At 43.2% G+C, this 19,474-nt stretch overlaps 1 protein-coding gene across 2 annotated transcripts in view; it reads right to left on the bottom strand.

The window, feature by feature from the left end:
- Positions 1-19,208, bottom strand: part of si:ch211-161h7.5 (uncharacterized) — a 56,105-nt gene extending 36,897 nt beyond the window's left edge. Inside the window, exons 1-2 of one of the 2 annotated variants that reach the window (XM_060824300.1) lie at positions 19,074-19,208; positions 15,275-15,322 (exon numbers count right to left, since the gene is read on the bottom strand). In XM_060824300.1, the coding sequence (XP_060680283.1) occupies positions 15,275-15,298 (24 nt within the window). In that variant the 5' untranslated portion in view covers positions 15,299-15,322; positions 19,074-19,208. Of the gene's footprint in view, positions 1-3,961; positions 4,048-15,274; positions 15,323-19,073 lie in introns of those variants that run through there. The other variant, XM_060824301.1, reaches the window with a different exon arrangement.
- Between the last annotated feature and the right edge of the window lie 266 nt (positions 19,209-19,474).

Below are 19,474 nucleotides of genomic sequence, written 5' to 3'. Positions count from 1 at the left end.
TTTCCAAAGCCAGTGAATACCTAAGAAGGGAACAATGTGTATTACAGGCCATTCAAGTGCCATTTTTGGACTATAGAGTCAACAAGACCAGGTTACACCTGTTGGAAGATAAAGTGAGGATAATCAAAGGCATCCCGGCTCCCACATCTGTCCAGGAGCTTTAGATCATTTCTTGGGCTGGTAAATTACTATGGAAAGTTCATACATAACCTGGCATCCATCCTGACACCTTTGCATGAACATTTAAAAAGGGGTCGACCTTAGAAATGGTACGTAGTCAAGCCCTAGTTATCATCCTCTAAGGTATTAGCACACTATGATCCAACTCTCATCGTCTCTGAAATAAATCCACAAAGACTGGTCTCCCATCACCAAATCACTCTTTATTTACATATGAACAGTCCTTGACTTTGGTACTTGATCCTAAATGGGACAGTACTAAGGTCAAGGATTATTCATGTGTTAAAACAAAAGTGAGTTGATGATGGGAGACTAGTCCTTCTGGAGTTATTTGAATGGGACTTGAAACCATGACCCCAGAAATTTAACCCAGAGGTCTGGATTACAGTCCATTAACATTACCACTATTGCACCTCAAAGTCAGGCAGCAGAATCAATACTGACTGTGATACACTGTTCGTTGAATGCAGCACCAGAAAGTGCTGGGGCAATAATACCAGAACCATTGTTTTCAGCAAAGGAAGGTAAGAGAAAGATTCTTGTATGATTGAAATATATAGGGAATATTCTCACCTCTCGAACAACACTCAAGAACCTTGGTGCCATCTAGGACAAAGCAGCTCATTTGGTTGACATCACATCCACAAACATACACTCCCTCCACACACACTGTCAGTAGAGTGTACCATCCACATCACAAAAATTCACCAATGCTCCTTAAACATCCCCTTCCAAATCCACAACCACTACCATCTAGAAGGACGAGGGCAGCAGATACATGGGCACAACACCATCTGCAAGTTTTCTACTAAACCACTCCCTGTCCTGACTTAGAAATATATCACCATTCCTTCATCATTGCTGGGTCAAAATCTAAACTCACTTTCTAACAGCATTGACCACAATGGACTACAGTAGTGAAGGAAGGCAGCTCACCTTTTCCAGGGCAACTAGGAATGGACAATAAATGCTGACTCAGCCAGTGATGCTCATATCCCATGGATGAAAAAATATTCACTCCATGCAAAAATGAAAGATGAATGATTTGCTTTGTACTTCTTTCTCTTTTTCTCTCTCTCTCTCAATTCAATCTTTGTTTCTGTACTGATTTAACATTGAGTTCCCCCACGCAAATTCACTGTTTAGAGCTCAATCCTTAAAACTATCTGGTGAGCAAATTAGAGAGCTCATCCTGTTATTCACCCAGCTGCCAGTTGCCCCATTGTTTATGCTGTGTGAGAGCTCACAATTCCAACAATGGTCTATGCAAAACGTTTTAAAACTTTAAATTGAGCAAAGAAGTCTGAGTAGTGGAGCATCAGTGAAATGAGCTGCTCCAGAAAAACCTTTAGTGATTTTATTGAAATAAACATCTACTCCAGTGCCATGATTAATTGACCATTTGGTTATTCCAGTAAACTATCCCTCCCACCATTGTTAAGAGCAAAAGTGTATGCACTATTCAAAACATAAATATAATTGCTCAATATTTGGTGGGCGGCACGGTGGCACAGTGGTTAGCACTGCTGCCTCACAGCGCCTGAGACCCGGGTTCAATTCCCGACTCAGGCGACTGACTGTGTGGAGTTTGCACATTCTCCCCGTGTCTGCGTGGGTTTACTTCGGTTTCCTCCCACAGTTCAAAGATGTGCGGGTCAGGTGAATTGGCCATGCTAAATTGCCCGTAGTGTTAGGTAAGGGGTAAATGTAGGGGTATGGGTGGGTTGCGCTTCGGCGCGTCTGTGTGGACTTGTTGGGCCGAAGGGCCTGTTTCCACACTGTAAGTCTAATCTAAAAAAATCTAATCTAATTTGCATTGGGTATGAAGGAGTGTTCATGCATGTCACTAAGCTAACAGACTTGTGAGCTTTTGAGTGGTAACATTTGTTATTTAGAGACACCTAGAGGTAATGACATGGGAGAGCAGGACAAGCAACATGTCTCTTCAACCAGAGTTAAGAATGCTCACAGATACAAAGAGAATCTAGATCAGGAAATATGAATTACAACAGTTAATTTCATGGAAAATTATGCCTAGAAAATGAAAAACAGTGAGAGGAAGATAGGACGACAAGAGATTTTAAAAAAAATCAAACAAAGGCACTTAAAAAAGATAATTAAATTTTCAGGGCCTAAGGATTTATTTTATAATTTTTTCACATGATGTGGGCATTGCTGGTCAGACCAGCATTTATTGTCATCCCTAATTGCTCAGAAGGCAGTTAAGAGTCAACCACATGTGTGGAATCACATGTAAGCCAGGTCAGTAAGGATGACATATTTCATTCCCTGACGGACATTAGTGAAACAATTGGGTTTTTTCTGAAAATTGTTGTTGGTTTCATGGTCATTATTAAACTCTTAATTCCAGATATTTTTAATTGAATCTACAATCCAACATAGTAGGACTTAAGCACAGCTCCCCATATTATCAGAACTTAGAACATAGAAAAATACAGCGCAGTACAGGCCCTTCGGCCCTCGATGTTGCACCGATCCAAGCCCACCTAACCTACACTTGCCCACTATCCTCCATATGCCTATCCAATGCCTGTTTAAATGCCCATAAAGAGGGAGAGTCCACCACTGTTACTGGCAGGGCATTCCATGAACTCACGACTCGCTGAGTAAAGAATCTACCCCTAACATCAGTCCAATACCTACCACCCCTTAATTTAAAGCTATGCCCCCTCATAATGTCTGACTCCATACGTGGAAAAAGGTTCTCATGGTCAACCCTATCTAAACCCCTAATCATCTTGTACACCTCTATCAAGTCACCCCTAAACCTTCTTTTCTCCAATGAAAACAGCCCCAAGTGCCTCAGCCTTTCCTCATACGATCTTCCTACCATACCAGGCGACATCCTGGTAAACCTCCTCTGCACCCGTTCCAGTGCCTCCACATCCTTCCTATAGTATGGCGACCAAAACTGCACACAATACTCCAGATGCGGCCGCACCAGAGTCTTATACAACTGCAACATGACCTCAGGACTCCGGAACTCAATTCCTCTACCAATAAAAGCCAGTACGCCATATGCCTTCTTCACAGCACTATTTACCTGGGTGGCAATTTTCAGAGATCTGAGTACATGGACACCAAGATCCCTCTGCTCATCTACACTACCAAGTATCCGACCATTAGCCCAGTACTCCATCTTCTTGTTACTCTTATGAAAGTGAATCACTTCACACTTACCTACATTGAACTCCATTTGCCACCTTTCTGCCCAGCTCTGCAGCTTATCTATATCCCGCTGTAACCTGCCACATCCTTCCTCACTGTCAACAACTCCACCGACTTTCGTATCATCTGCAAAGCTCACCCAACCTTCTAGCCTCTCCTCCAGGTCATTTATAAAAATGACAAACAGCAATGGTGCCAAAACAGATCCTTGCGTAACACCGCTGGTAACTGCACTCCAAGATGAACCTTTACCATCAATGACTACCCTCTGTCTTCTTCCAGCCAGCCAATTCCTAATCCAAACCTCCAACTCACCCTCAATGCCATACCTCCGTATTTTTTGCATTAGCCTCCCATGGGGTACCTTATCAAATGCCTTACTAAAATCCATATACACCACATCTACTGCTTTACTCTCGTCCACCTCCTTAGTCACCTTCTCAAATAATTCAATAAGGTTTGTGAGGCACGACTTGCCCTTCACAAAACCATGCTGACTATCCTTGATTACATTATTACTATCCAGATGTTCATAAGTCCTATCCCTTACAATTCTCTCTAAGACTTTGCCCACAACAGAGGTAAGACTCACCGGCCTATAGTTACTATGGTTATCCCTACTCCCCTTCTTGAACAAGGGAAGCACATTTGCTATCCTCCATTCTTCTGGCACTATTCCTGTAGACAAAGAGGACATAAAAATCAAGGCCAATGGCTCTGCAATCTCCTCCCTTGCTTCCCAGAGAATCCTAGGATAAATGACATTAGGCCCAGGGGACTTATCTATTTTCACCCTTTCCAGAATTTCCAAAACCTCTTCCCTATATACCTCAAAGCCATCCATTCTAATTAATTGTGACTCAATATTCACATTGGCAACAATGTCCTGTTCCTGAGTGAATACTGACGAAAAGTATTCATTCAGTGTCTCCCCAATTTCTTCAGCCTCCACACGCAACTTCCCACTACTATCCTTGACTGGACCTATTCCTACCCTAATCATTCTTTTATTCCTGACATATCTATAGAAAGCCTTTGGGTTTTCCCTAATCCTACCAACTAAGGACTTTTCATGTCCCCTCCTTGCTGCTCTTAGCTCTCTCTTTAGATCCTTCCTGGCTACCTTATAACTCTCAATCGCCCCAATTGAACCTTCACGCCTCATCTTTACATAGGCCGCCCTCTTCCCTTTAACAAGGGATTCCAATTCCTTCTTAAACCACGGCTCCCTCACACGACCCTTTCCTTCCTGTCTGACAGGCACATACTTATCAAGGACACTCAATAGTTGTTCCTTGAACAAGCTTCACAGATCGATTGCACCCTTCCCTTGAAGCCTACTTTTCCAAGCCACACATCCTAAGTCATGCCTCACCGCATCATAATTTCCCTGCCCCCAGCTATAACTCTTGCCCTGTAGTGCACACTTATCCCTCTCCATCACTCAAGTAAAAGTCACCGAATTGTGGTCACTGTCCCCAAAGTGCTCACCTACCTCCAATTCTAACACCTGGCCTGGTTCGTTACCCAGAACCACATCCAGTATGGCCTCACCTCTTGTTGGCCTGTCTACATATTGTGTCAGGAAACCCTCCTGCACACATTAGACAAAAACCAACCCATCTAACATATTCGAGCTATAGCTTTCCCAGTCAATATCTGGAAAGTTAAAGTTCCCCATAACAACCACCCTATTACTTTCACTGTTCTCCTGAATCATCCTCGCAATCCTTTCTTCTACATCTCTAGGACTATTAGGAGGCCTATAGAAAACTCCTAACAGGGTGACCTCACCTTTCCTATTTCTAAGCTCAGCCCAAACTACCTCAGATGGTGAGTCTTCATCCATCGTCCTTTCCACTGCTGTAATACTATCTTTGACAAGCAATGCCACACCTCCCCCTCTTTTACCCCCACCTCTGACCCTCCTAAAATATTTAAACCCTGGAACCTGCAACAGCCAATCCTGTCCCTGTTCTACCCATGTCTCCGTAATAGCCATAACATTGAACTCCCAGGTACCAACCCACACTGCAAAGTCACCTACCTTATTTCGTACACTTCCAACCTAGCTCCTTGAAAGCCTGCCTAACATCCTCATCCCTCTTCCTACCTATGTTGTTGGTGCCAATGTGGACCATGACTTCGGGCTGCTCCCCCTCCCCCTTAAGGACCCGGAAAACACGATCAGAGACATCATGTACCCTTGCACCTGGGAGGCAACATATTACTAGGTTCTCCATTCCTGACGAAGGGCTTATGCCTGAAACGTCGATTCTCCCGCTTCTTGGATGCTGCCTGACCTGCTGTGCTTTTCCAGCACCATACTCTTGACTTTGATCTCCAGCATTTGCAGTCCTCACTTTCACCTCTCTGGATTAATAGTCTAGTGATAATACCATGAGGCCATTGCCTCCTATACTACTTATTAAGTAGCAATTAAGACTTAACATATCATTTTAATATTATAAAAACCAAAAGAACTGTAAATCACAAACAAAAACATGAGTTGCTGGAAAAGCTCAATAGGTCTGCCAGCATCTGTGAACAGAAATCAGAGATAATATTTCAGGTCTGGTGGAATTTTGAGGAAAGGTCACTGGACCCAGAACGTTAACTGATTTCTCTTCACAGAGGCTGCCAGACCCGCTGAGCATTTCCAGCAACTTCTGTTTTTGCTCCATTAAACATACTGCAGTCGAATGCTTAATGTATAATGTGCTCTGGCATGTTTAGTGGGCAACTTCATACCTTTGACTTACGATTTAAGTGATTTAAATGATTTAATGATAAATCCATCAATGATATATTTCTGTGGCATGGCCAGTTGGAGAGTAATATCCTCCTGCATTTAATTGCTCATGTGTGAACCTCAGACCTGTTAGCCTCGCCATTAATTCCTTCAAAACATTTACCTAATGGGTAAATACTCTTGGATTACTAACTCCAGGAATGTATAAACATGGTATAAATTTAGGAAATTTTGATATTTTCAAAGTCACTAATACCTAATAACAAGAGGAAATCCATGTGGCCTATATTTCTTTATTTCAGTAATTACATTAGTATTACTTTAAATAGAAGTAACAATGCTTTAGGTAAAGAATGAAGCCCCCATACAACAATCTGACTTACAGGTACAATTCATATCTCTAAAGGTAAGGAATTACTGAAGAAGTGAGAAAGGAATTGCATCAATCAAGTATTTTAACACTTTGGCTGCAGTTGCCCAAGAGTTTGAGTTCCAAATAGTCATACTGGACACAAAACATTAATTTTGTTTCACTCTCCACTGCCACCAGATCTGCTGATTTTTTTTCTGTACTTTCTGTTTGTATCCCAAGAGTTTTCTGTTCAGTTCACCTTAGGGGAGGTTTAACAGAACAGTTAATTATTGTAAGACAAATGCTGTGATTGGATGACATGATCATAAAAGGAGTACAGATGATGAAGGTCAATCTGAACTGTCATTGTTAGCCAAAGTTAAAAATCACACAACACCAACTTATCGTCCAACAGGTTTATTTGGAAGTACCAGCTTTTGTAGTGCTACTCCTTCGTCATGTAGCTACCTAATGAAGGAGCAGCGCTTCGAAAGCTCATACTTCCAAATAAACCTGTTGGACTATAACCCGATGTTGTGTGATTTTTAACTTTGTCCACCCCAGTCCAAAACCAGCACCTCCTTATCATAGTTAGCCAAACAACAGGAACCCACCAACCCAACCTCCACTCCCGGCCCCACCAACCCAACCTCCACTCCCGGCCCCACCAACCCAACCTCCACTCCCGGCTTCCGCAAAGACCACTTCCTTCGTGACTCCCTCGTCAGGTCCACACCCCCCACCAACTTAATCTCCACTCCCGGCACCTTCCCCTGCAACCGCAGGAAATGCAAAACTTGCGCCCACACCTCCTCCCTTACTTCTCTCCAAGGCCCCAAGGGATCCTTCCATATCCGCCACAAATTCACCTGCACCTCCACACACATCATCTATTGCATCCGCTGCATCCGATGTGGCCTCCTCTATATTGGGGAGACAGGCCGCCTACTTGCAGAACGCTTCAGGGAACACCTCTGGGATGCCCGAACCAACCAACCCAACCACCCCGTGGCTCAACACTTTAACTCTCCCTCCCACTCCACCGAAGACATGCAGGTCCTTGGACTCCTCCATCGCCAGAACATAACAACACGACGGTTGGAGGAAGAGCGCCTCATCTTCCGCCTGGGAACCCTCCAGCCACAAGGGATGAACTCGGATTTCTCCAGTTTCCTCATTTCCCCTCCCCCCACCTTGTCTCAGTCGATTCCCTTGAACTCAGCACTGCCCTCCTAACCTGCAATCCTCTTCCTGACCTCTCCGCCCCCACCCCACTCCGGCCTATCACCCTCACCTTGACCTCCTTCCACCTATCACATCTCCATCGCCCCTCCCCCAAGTCCCTCCTCCCTACCTTTTATCTTAGCCTGCCTGGCACCCTCTCCTCATTCCTGATGAAGGGCTCTGGCCCAAAATGTCGAATTTCCTGTTCCTTGGATGCTGCCTAACCTGCTGTGCTTTAACCAGCAACACATTTTCAGCAAACAACAGGAAAGACATGAAAGTGTGTAAATAATTGTTGGCATGCCATTGAAAACTCCACTCAGTGACCTGGCATTCCTCCATCTGCTTCTATAAAGATGTCAATCTGCTGAAGTAAACAGATTCAGAGTACAGAAAGAGAACCACTATATGAAATCTATATGAAACTGATAAAACACTCATTTGCTAATATTAGTAAGCATAAATGGTTATATATAACAGCACAGCACAACAGCTATCTGGAAGCAAGATTCTGGAGTTTAGATGCTACTAGAATGTGCACCACAAGTGACAATTGTGTGAAGTGTGAAGGTATGGTCCTTGCTGCCCGTCTGAAAGTTATTTTCTGGTGGTTTGAGCCTATCCCTCATTTCTCTCAGACATCATCAGTATCATAATATTCACAATGCAGCCTGGTGGTATTTGATTAGTGACTCACAGATCACCTTTAACATAGCTCATGGGTATTCCAATAATATACTGGTTTAGAACAAGGGGAATATGTTATGCTTCAAATTCACAATGTTTGATTATCATTAAATGTTATTTGGTCAGAGGACCTTTGCAACTTGCAAGTGAATCTGCCAGTTTCAATCTGCAATCTAGAACCAACCTTTATATGTTCATATTTTCCATGTTGGTGTGATTTCTCTGCTTGCTGCATGACATTTGAATATTACTTGTTGGTATGTGATGGTATGATGTGAGAGATGTGCCAGGCATTCTGTTCTCGTTCGTTCAATGATGGGAGGGTAGTTGAATGATTAGTCCAGAAAGAAAAAGATTGGCTTTCACACATCTCCTTTCACAACATCCCAAACAGATTTCACAGCCAAATAACTATTTTAAGCAGTGCTGTCATTTCTAATAAAGGAAACCTGGCAGCCATTTGGTGTGCAGAAATGTGATGATGTCCTCCACACTTCTTCAAAATACTGTCATGGGATCTTTTACAACCAACTAACATGGCAAATAAGGCCTCAGTTTAAGTTAGTTGAAAAATCATAATGGTGACAGGGGTGGCATTCTGAGGGTGCCAGCAGTAAGACAGGAGGCAGAAAGAGGACATATTGATGTCCAGATTGGGTGCCGAGCACTTCAGCTTCAACGTAGAAACTTTGGAAGAGGCAGCAAGATGATGTATATGGATTGGAAGCGGTTCAGAAAATGTTTACTTACCTAATATTAGGAATAAACAAATTGCTTTATAAGGAAAGCTTAGACAGGCTAAGCATATATCCCCTGGAGTTTGCAAGAGTCAGAGGTGATTTCATTGGAAGATTATAGATCCTGAGGGGACTTGATTAGGTGAACCTTGAAAACATGTTCTCTCTTCTGGGAGAATCCATAACTAGAGATTCATAGTTTAAAAATAAGGTGGCATTAACTTAAGACAGAGATAAGAAAACACTTTATCTCTCTGAGAATTCAGAGTCTTTGAATTCTCTTCCTCAAAAGGCTGAGGATACAGAATCCTCAAAAATTCTGAAGGCAGTGGTTGGTAGGTATTTGATTATATGCAAGAATGCAGAGTTGATCAGCTATGATCTTCTTGAATGGCAGAGCAGGATTGAAGGTTGGAGTGACCTACCTGTTTTCCTTTTTTGTGTGTTCACATATTTGTATTGGTAGTGATTGAAACCAGGCGGATTTCACTCACTATAAGATCTTTGATTGAGGTTGTTAATCTCAGGGGGCCCTGACTGACAGATGTAAACATAGGACTGAGAGTGTCTCCTGATTTCAGGCACTGACTCCAAACTGGCTGGTTACAGCCAGGGTACTGTGCATATGTAAATGAAGGATGATTTGGTGACAGAATACCAGCTTGTGTACTTATTTCAGCAGCAAAGGGAGAAACAGGATGTGTCTAAAGAAAACTGTTCACGTGCAACAGTCGTCTTTGAGTTGGGTAAGCATTTCTGGCATCATGTCTTTATTTGGGAATCTTGACTCGTTCAATTCTGTCATCAAAGATTGGGCTCAATATGTGGAAAGGATGCAGTACCTTTTCCAGGCAAATGACATTGTGGCAGATGAAAAGCAATGAGTAATCCTACTGACTGCTTGCAGACTCATGTCATTTTCGGTAACTAGGGGCTTAACTTTCTCAGAGGCACCAGTCAGTAAAGTTGACAGATTTGATTAAGTAATATTATGATCCCAAACCTCCTCCAATTCTGAGAATCTATCAGCTTTATTCAACAGTCCGAGAACCAGGGGAATCCAAAATGCGATTTTTGACAAGGTTATGTGATTTTAGGTTAACCCTGAATGGAACGCTGAGAAACCATCTGGTGTTTGTGATTAATGATGTAACCACACAAAAGCATCTACTAGCTGAAGCCCAATTGGACTTCAACAAGCACTACAACTGGCTCTATCATTAGAAAATGTGGCAAGTGGAGCATGGGAGTTACACCGCATCCCAATGGAAGTGGACTCCCTTATCTGTCTGACTGAGGGAATACCACTTGAGTATAGGCAATTGCCAAGCCTCCCACAGAACATATCCTGAGCAGAGGGACCCTAGGCCATCCCATGGCAAAACCCTAGAACAAAGTTGAGCCTTGACCAAATGTCTAAAACGTTCTTCAGAATCTGGGCCGGTCATTGTAGTTGCTGTCAGTATGCTGGCTTGAGACAGCAAGGAATGCTACACGGGTGGACTTTCCGGGACACCCGTACTAATCAACCACACCGCCCCGTGGCCCAACATTTCAACTCCCCCTCCCACTCTGCCGAGGATATGGGGGTCCTGGGCCTCCTTCACCGCCGCTCCCTTACCACCAGAAGCCTGGAGGAAGGACACCTCATCTTCCACCTCGGACCACTTCAACCCCAAGGCATCAATGTGGACTTCAACAGTTTCCTCATTTCCCCTTCCCCCACCTCACCCTAGTTCCAAACTTCCAGCTCAGCACTGTCCTCTTGACTTGTCTGGACTTGTCCTACCTGCCTATCTCCTTTTCCACCTATCCACTCCACCCTCTCCTCCCTGACCTATCACCTTCATCCCCTCCCCCACTCACCTATTGTATTCTATGCTATTTTCTCACCACCCCCACCCTCCTCGAGCTTATCTCTCCACGCTTCAGGCTCTCTGCCTTTATTCCTGATGAAGGGCTTTTGCCCGAAATGTCAATTTCGCTGCTCCTTGGATGCTGCCTGAACTGCTGTGCTCTTCCAGCACTAATCCAGAATTCAGTAAGAGAATGCATAGACCATTATCTGGGAAAATGCACACCCTGGAAATTCCACCCATGAGTAGGGTGGGATAGTTAAGTTAATTAGCAACATTCAAATTAGAACCAAATGAAATTAATGTCTGGTTAAATAGTCCCCCGGTTCTCATGGAGACTGATAGCAGAAGTTTGCAGAACATGTCTTTAACAAGATTTGCTCTGGACTCCAACCCTTACGTTTGTGCAAGACTTTGGCCAGATTGATAACTTATACTGGGAACCATAAGATATTAAGGATACGACTACAGTTCTGGTCTCCTCTGAGATGTTGTTGGTGGAGTTATGACCGATTGTAGCAAGAGGGTCAAGCCCAAGCCTATTGGAGTGGAATTGGTTGAGAAAAATTCACCTAAATTGGTTCAATATTGTTTGGTTAGAAAATGACTGCCTGAGTGAAGTCCTAATTAAATACCCAGCAGTGTTTCAAGAAGGGCTAGGGACTATCAAAGGGGCCACGGCCACTTTAAGTGTTGACCAGGAAGCAAATCTGTGATTTTGCCCCGTGCTATTTACCTTACTGATAAAAGTAGAGGCAGAAATCAGGAGTTTGGAAAGTAAAGGAACCATCAGATCAGTACACCTTGTGGAATGGCAGCATCTGTCATGCTGATTGTGAAGTCTGCTGGCTTGGTCCATCTTTGTGGGGATTTTAAGCAAATAGTAAAGCGCTTCTCACAACTGCATTAATACCAAATCCCTTGACAGAGGACGTGCATGCAAAATTGCCAGGGAGAGGAGGCTTCCTTACAAGCTGGACATGAGCTTTGCCTACCTGTAATTGCGACTAGATGAGGAGTTTCAGAAGTACTCCACAATTAATACCTATTAGGAGTTGTATCAATATACAAGACTGCTATTTGGGATATCATCAGCCTATGCCCTTTTCCAGCAGATGGTGGAGAACATTTACAACATTTATGCGGTTGAAATTTATCTGGGTGATGTTTTTCTAACCGGGGAGACAAATAATGAGCACTTGGAAATCTTGGAAATAGCGTTTAGAAATTTCTCCCAGGCAGGTAGAAATATGTTTAAAAATATGTTCCAGGCACCCTTGGGCTACAGACACGACAAAATCAGGTTAGATCCATTGGAAGATAAAATGAGAGTGATCTTTGTCTGTACCAGAGCTTAGGTCTTCCCTTGTGTTGGTGAATCATTGCATGAAATTTATACGTAACCGTCTTGGTAGCCTTACATTTGGAAATGGTCATAGAGTCATAAAGATGTACAGCATAGAAATAGACCCTTTGGTCCAACTCGTCCATGCCGACCAGATATCCCAACCTAATCTAGTCCCATTTACCAGCACTTGGCCCATATCCCTCCAAACCCTTCCTATTCATGTACTCATTCAGATGCCTATAAAATGCTATAATTGTACTAGTCTCCACCAGCTTCTTTTGGCAGTTCATTTCATACACGCACCACCCTCTGCGTGAAAAATTTGCCTCTTAGAAGCCTTTTAAATTCTTCCCCTCTCACCCTAAAACTATGCACTCTAGTTTTGTACTCTCCCACCCCAGAGAAGAGACTTTGTCTATTTATCCTATCCATGCCCCTCATGACTTTATAAACCTCTATAAGGTTTCTGGATTTTGGCTGATGTTGAATGCAAATATGTCCACATGGACATCTTGGTGTGAAGAAGTTCCTCCAATACCTTTATGGACATGAATTTGTCATAGTAATAGACCACAAACCCCTGGTAGGACTAATTAAAGAAGACAAGGCAGTGCTGCCTATAGTTTTTGGTCCAATTCAATGGTGGGTCCTTACTCTCAGTACGTACAAGTTGGAACAGCATCCAGGAGGCGAAGTGCTTAATGCTGATACTTTGACTCAGCTCCCACTGAGGACAGGGCCATGCTCTCCATAGCTTCAGGTCAAATTCAGCAGTGGGCCCTTATTTTCAGTGTGTACAATTATAAGTTGGAACACCGTCCAGGAGGCCAAGTGACAAATGCAATGCCTTAAGCTGCCTCCCACTGGCAGTTACTCCACTGGGGGTGCCTTCCTTGGAAGAGTTTGTTTTAATTTTAAACTTTCTGGACATGCTTTCAGTCATTGCTGATAATATCCAACTATGGATACAAAAAGACTGCATCTTGGCCAAACTAAACCAGCTGGTGGTAATGGGGGAAACAGAAGAGCCATCAATAACAGGGTTGAGACCTTTCTGAATCTGGTGAGACCAGATTTCCTTCCAGCATGGCATATTACTATGTGGAATAAGAGTGATTGTCCCAAGTAAAGGTTGCGACTAGATACTGGCTAAACCCCACCAGGGTCATCCAAAGGTGTCCAAAATGAAGATGTTGGATAGACGTTATATCTGGTGGCCAGGATTGGATGCCAACATAGCTACATTAGTAGGCCAGTGTCCAGAGTGCTAAGAAAAATTACTACTACCATGCCCTCACATTTGTAGGAATGGCCAGATAAACCTTGGACTCGGTTACATGTCGTCAATGCCAGTCCTTGTTCAATGGGCTCAATGTCCCTGGTCATTGTGGATGCCTATTTTAAGTGGCTGGATGCTCATAGAGTTCATTCAGCAAACTCAGGGATCACAATTGAAAAACTGCATTTGTGATACTTGGATTCCTAGAAGTATTATCTACAGATGTCATTTACCAGCAGGGAATTCCAGTATTTCTTAAAGTCAAATGCCATTCACTCCATACCATCCATCGCCAAACGAACATTGAAGGCAGGGAACGAGCCAAACTGTCCTGGCTGCTATTCAATTACAGAACCACCCCTCACACAACTACAGGGATAGTTCCAGAAAGAGTTGCTAATGGGGAGAAAACTCCACACCAGATTAGACCTGATAGTCCTGGACCTGGGGAGTGAGGGTGAAACGGCAGCAGGAAAGCCAGTGTTGACCATATGCTTCCTCTAAGCAAGAGAGGCAGCTTACTTCAGGGAATGAAGTTTGGTGCCAAGACCAATGGAATGGCCCTGCATGAGTACAAGGTGAAGTTGATGTGAAGTCAGGTCCCATAACATACAAAGTTCATGTAGGTGAGGTGGCCCTGAACAAGCACCTGGATCACCTGAAAGCTGCTACCTAACAAATGGGGCAAGAGCAAAACATACCAGGTTCCTCAGAACAGCCAAAAAGCCTGTCAAAAACCATGGGTTTGTCCCCTCCACCTAGCATTGAGGAAACCTTGGAGTCAGAGATGGATGTAGCCTTGATACTGTTACCACTGAGTATGAGGAGGCAAGTCTCCCGGGATGCTCCAGATGCAGGAGATGGGTTACGATCCAGTAAATGCCACCCATGTCTGAGTCAAGTCAGAGGAACCAGACCTGGGGTGAAGCTACCAGAGAAAGACCAGACGCACATCCCTGGACTTGGGAGAGGGACAGAGGTATGGGGAATAATGTAATGATTGGAACCAGGTGGATTTCATTGACTATGAGATCTTTCATTGGGGTTATTGGCTGAGGTTAATCAGGCAGCCCTGGCTGATGAATAATAAACAGGGGGTTCCTACTCCAATGCTGTTTTGATTTAATCCTTACCCTCTCACCCCTTCACTTCATGTTTCACGAGCACTGCCTCTGCCATGGCTCTACTTGTCATTGGTTCCCTGGTCACATGGGTGCTTTTCTTGGTGGAAGAATATTAATAAAGTTATTTATACCACTGGTGTTTTTCACTGTGTCCTGCACCTACATACACACAACACGGGTGCTGGAGAAAATAAGACGCTGTATGGCGGCAGTGTTGGGGTTTAAAATAATAAATAAATAAATAAATAGAGGATTTGAGACTTCAGGCTCTGACTCTGAACTGTATTATGCATATATAAATAAAGGATGACTTGTTGATGAGATATTGGCCTCTGTGCAGTTACTTCAATGTTATTAATATTAAGGCCCAGGATGAACCTGTCACTTCAACTTCAACATAGAATTGGGTGTTGTAACTTTGGGAGAACACTCAATTTTAGAAATAAATTCAAACAGGAACATCACAGGAAAGTGTTGGGTTAATTGGTTAATAACTGAAAACTGTTTATTTCGGTGAAAAGGATTAACTGAGAAACAACAACTTACCCGCGAGTCACAGAGGCACACCATTCAGCTGCTGGGTACCAGCCCACACTAGGTTTGAAAAAAAGACGAGAGTGACAACACAGAAAATCTGTAAATGAATTGCTTAGTAAGAAACTGCTGTTAGGGAATACTTTTCATATATTCATTGACGGGATGAGGGCATTGCTGGCTAGGCCAGTGTTTACTGCCCATCCCTAAATGCCCAGAGGGCAGTTAAGAGTCAATCACATTGTTGTGGGTCTGAAGTCAATGTAGGCCAGACCAGGTCAGGAAGACAGTTTCTTTCCCTAAAGGACATTAGTGAACTAGATAGGTTTTTCCGGCAGTCAACAATGATCATCATTAGACTCTTAAATCTAATTGAATTCAAATTCAAATGTCTGGATTAATAGTCTAGCGATAATACCACTAGGCCATTGCCTCCTCAGAGATTGCAATAAAATATTAATGTTGTTGAAAAGGGTCTGTTTCTGGGGAAGATGGGAACTATATATGTACGATGGGTTATGTTTAAGCCAAAATGGGATTGATATTCATAGCGTGCTGTGCAGTGGTATGGTTGTGGCAGGGGAAAGGGGATAGTGCTAGAAACTGAGGTGGGGGGGGGTTCAGGTTGCCTCTCAATCATATTCTGCCCACACCTGGGGTTCCCATTAATGTGGGTTAGTTCACCCACTCTCGACAGACTTCTGCCCCAGCACGGTGCAGGAGTGTGGGTGGGGAGTGAGAGCTCTGGATCTGATTTCCAGATTAGAAAGGTGTAGTGAGGTATGGCGAGGGCCTGGAGGGGCACGGCAACATTAGTGTGCTTATAAGTGGAGGAGTATCCCAGGATACAGAATCTTCAGATGAAACTGGAGTGGGTTGGTAGGTGGTGTAGATGAGGAGTGTTGTTGTAATATTGATCATCGCAAGACATTTAAAACGGGAGCAGAGAGAGTGCAGGACCAACATGTTCCTTTAAAAAGGTGAAGTGTGGGACCAACAACTCAAGAAACCCTGGATGTTAAGGAATGTACAAGATCAGATGAGGAAAAATAAATGAAGCTTGTCATAGATATTGTGGGCTGAAAACAGTGGATACTCTAGAGGAGCCTAGAAATGCAGGGATTGCTTAAAAAAAACTGTGAGTAAAGGGGGGACATGATAGTAACATCACGAAAAAAATACAAATACATTTTATAGGTATATTAAGGATGAAAGAATAACCATGGAAAGAGTAAGGCCCATAAAGGATCAAAGTGGCAATGTGTGTGTGTGGAGCCAGAAGACATAGCTAAGGTTTGAAATGAATCTTTTCCACCTCCATTCACTTTCATGGAGGATGATGTAGGTATAGAAATCAGAGAGGTGCTCTGTGATGTACTTGAACAAATTAGCACTGGGGGAGGAGGCATTAATGATTTTAACAGGCTTGAACATAGACAAATCCTGAGGCCCAAATGAGATGCACCCCAGGCTGCTATGAGAGGCAGTGTAATAGACTGCAAAGACTCTGAAATTAATTTTCAAAACCTATCTGGCTACAAGAGGGATGCCAGAGGATTGGAAGATAGCTAACGTGGTTTCATTATTCAAGAAAGGTGGCATAAAGTAGGAAACCACTGGACTTAATATTAAGTGAGTTTAATATTATTGGGAGAGAAACTATTGAAAAAGTATTGGGGAACAGAATTAAACAATGTCCACTTGGACAGTCACAAATTATCAAGGATAGTCAGTATGGCTTTGTAAGGTGAGCTCACGTGTAACAAATTCAATTCAATTTTTCAAGGAGGTGTCTAGGTGATTAAATGTGGGTTGAGCGGTTGACATAATCTGAATGAACTTTTTAAATTCATACTTTTGACAAGATTTCACATGGCAGACTAGTTAAAAAGCTAAAAGCCGACGGGCAATTTGGCAAATTGAATCAAAAGTTAGCTTAGTGGCAGGATGCAGAGGGTCATGGTAGGAAGTTTTTTTTTAAGTGGAAGCCTGTGTTCAGTAATGCACCACAGTGTTTAATAATGGGCCCCCTGCTATTTGAAGTGGATATCAATGATCTATACATGAATGTAGGAGGTATGTTCAATAAATTCACGGAAGCCAAGAAAATTGTTGGTGTAAATAGTGTGAAGGAAAGCCTTGGACTACAGGTCAATATGGACTGGCTGGTCAGATGGGCAACAGTGGCAAAAAGGAATTTAATCCTGAAAAATGGGGTGAAGCATTTTGTAAGGACTAACAAGGCAAAAGGGTACAAAGTGAATGGTAGAATCTTGGAAAGTAGAGGATTAGAAGAACAACAGTGTGTATATTCATAGGTTCTTGAAGACAGTAGGACAAATAAGTTAGGTGGGTAAGAAGGTATATTGAATACTTGCCTTTATTACTCAAGACATTGAATACAAGAGCAAGGAGGTTATAATAAGGGCTGTTTATAACATTAGTTAAACCACACACCTGGAAGGTACTCAATGCTATAGGATGTGTTTGCATAAGAGGAGATTCACCAAGATATTCCTTGGGTTGGAGGGATTCCACTATACAGAGAGACTAGATTCACTGGGGTTGTTTTCCTCACAGCAAAGAAGGCTGGTGAGGAGGGGGGAGGGGGGGGGGGAGAAAACACCTCATTGAGGTGAACAAAGTTCTCGAGAGGTAATACTAAGGTGATAGTGAGAAGCTTTTTCCCCTTAGTGGAGACTAAAAATAACCAGGAGGTGCATTTTAAGGGAAGTTGATTTCAGGAAAACATTTTATCACCAAGGGGGCTGGGGGTATCTGAACTCACTATCGAAAAGGATGACAGACGTGGGATCTCTCAAGACATATAAGAACTTTTTAGATGAACACTTGAAATGCCATAGAATTCTGGGTTACAGGCCAAGTACTAGAAAATAGGATGAGAATATGAGTGACTATTAGTGAGGGACTCTTTAAGACAATGCCAGCTGAATCTAATGTCAATCAGACATTTATCTGCATTGGGATCCCAGGAGTGAAAGTCCCATACAGTGAGAGCTATTGGCCAATCTAGAGAAGGCCATAGCTGCAACTGATAAATGAGCAGGAGGCCTGAAGCACACAGCAAGCCAGGCTGCAACTGGAACAGGGTATAAGGCAAGTAATTACTTTTGGGGTGGAGAGGAGGAGTTGTTTGTGGGGTTGAGGGTTGTTAGGGTAGGAGTTTCATTGCAAGGGTGGGGAACATGGGTTCTAACAGACAGCCACAACACCCCTAAACAATGTCCAGGCCCTCAATCAACCACTGGTTGCCTTTGATTGAGAGAATCTCCATCCATTGGCAGCACAGGGATGCAACAAGGCCCTCAAGTGCTCTTTAAAAGACTACAAGAGGGCTTGAATTGGCAGTGGGGTGACCAGGAGCGTCCCTACCCTGTAACACCACATTGTTTAATTAAGTACCCTTCCCGCCTCTAAATTTACTGCTCCCTGGAATATAGTAGAAAGCTGATTTTGAAATATTGAAAGCTTGTTAAAGGCAAAAGGCTTGTTTTTTTGGGGGGTGGGGTGGGGTGGTAGGAGACATGTGGAAGGGAGAGGAGGAAAGTACCCAAGATAGTGATCCCAAAGAAAAAAAAGAGGAATTTTAAAACGGGTAGCTTTAGTTTGGGATTACCTTGACACCATTTACTGGGCCTGCAAGTGACCTATGAATATTATATGAAACTTGTATAAAAGTAAATGTTAATGAACTAAGAAGGATATATGTACAGCAGTGTAAGCGAAATTGGACACTTCCTTTTGGCAACGGAGGCATATTTAGAGGCTTTGAACGAAAAGTAATACTCACTGGAGCAGACACTGGTCAATAAAAAATATCCTTCACCAGGAGACTTTACACAAGCTGCGAACTGTTAATACTCTTTGCAATGATTTCTGCGGGAGAGTTAGATGTGAAGAAAAAATAACTGCTGACGTTGCATATTTTTTTAACAACTCGCTTTTATAACAGGCTGGTCTCCGCCTCTAGCCACATACAGTTACACAACACCGAGTGGGACGGCTTCAACAGGCTGTAACATGACACTGGCTTTGCGGCAACTCAACTCGCTCAACAGACTATAACTTGCTCTACGTATGACTAAACATCGAGTGTAGCTTCATCAAATCGTCTCCCAGAGAGAAATTCTGCAGACCACGCCACTGCAGCACAATCTACCGCACTTCCCCACTCTGAATACAGTATGCCAA

Source organism: Hemiscyllium ocellatum, chromosome 4 (assembly GCF_020745735.1).
Source record: "Hemiscyllium ocellatum isolate sHemOce1 chromosome 4, sHemOce1.pat.X.cur, whole genome shotgun sequence".
Classification (NCBI taxonomy): domain Eukaryota; kingdom Metazoa; phylum Chordata; class Chondrichthyes; order Orectolobiformes; family Hemiscylliidae; genus Hemiscyllium; species Hemiscyllium ocellatum.
The sequence above is the reverse complement of the archived record's forward strand: the minus strand, read 5'-3'. Positions and strand labels throughout refer to the sequence as shown.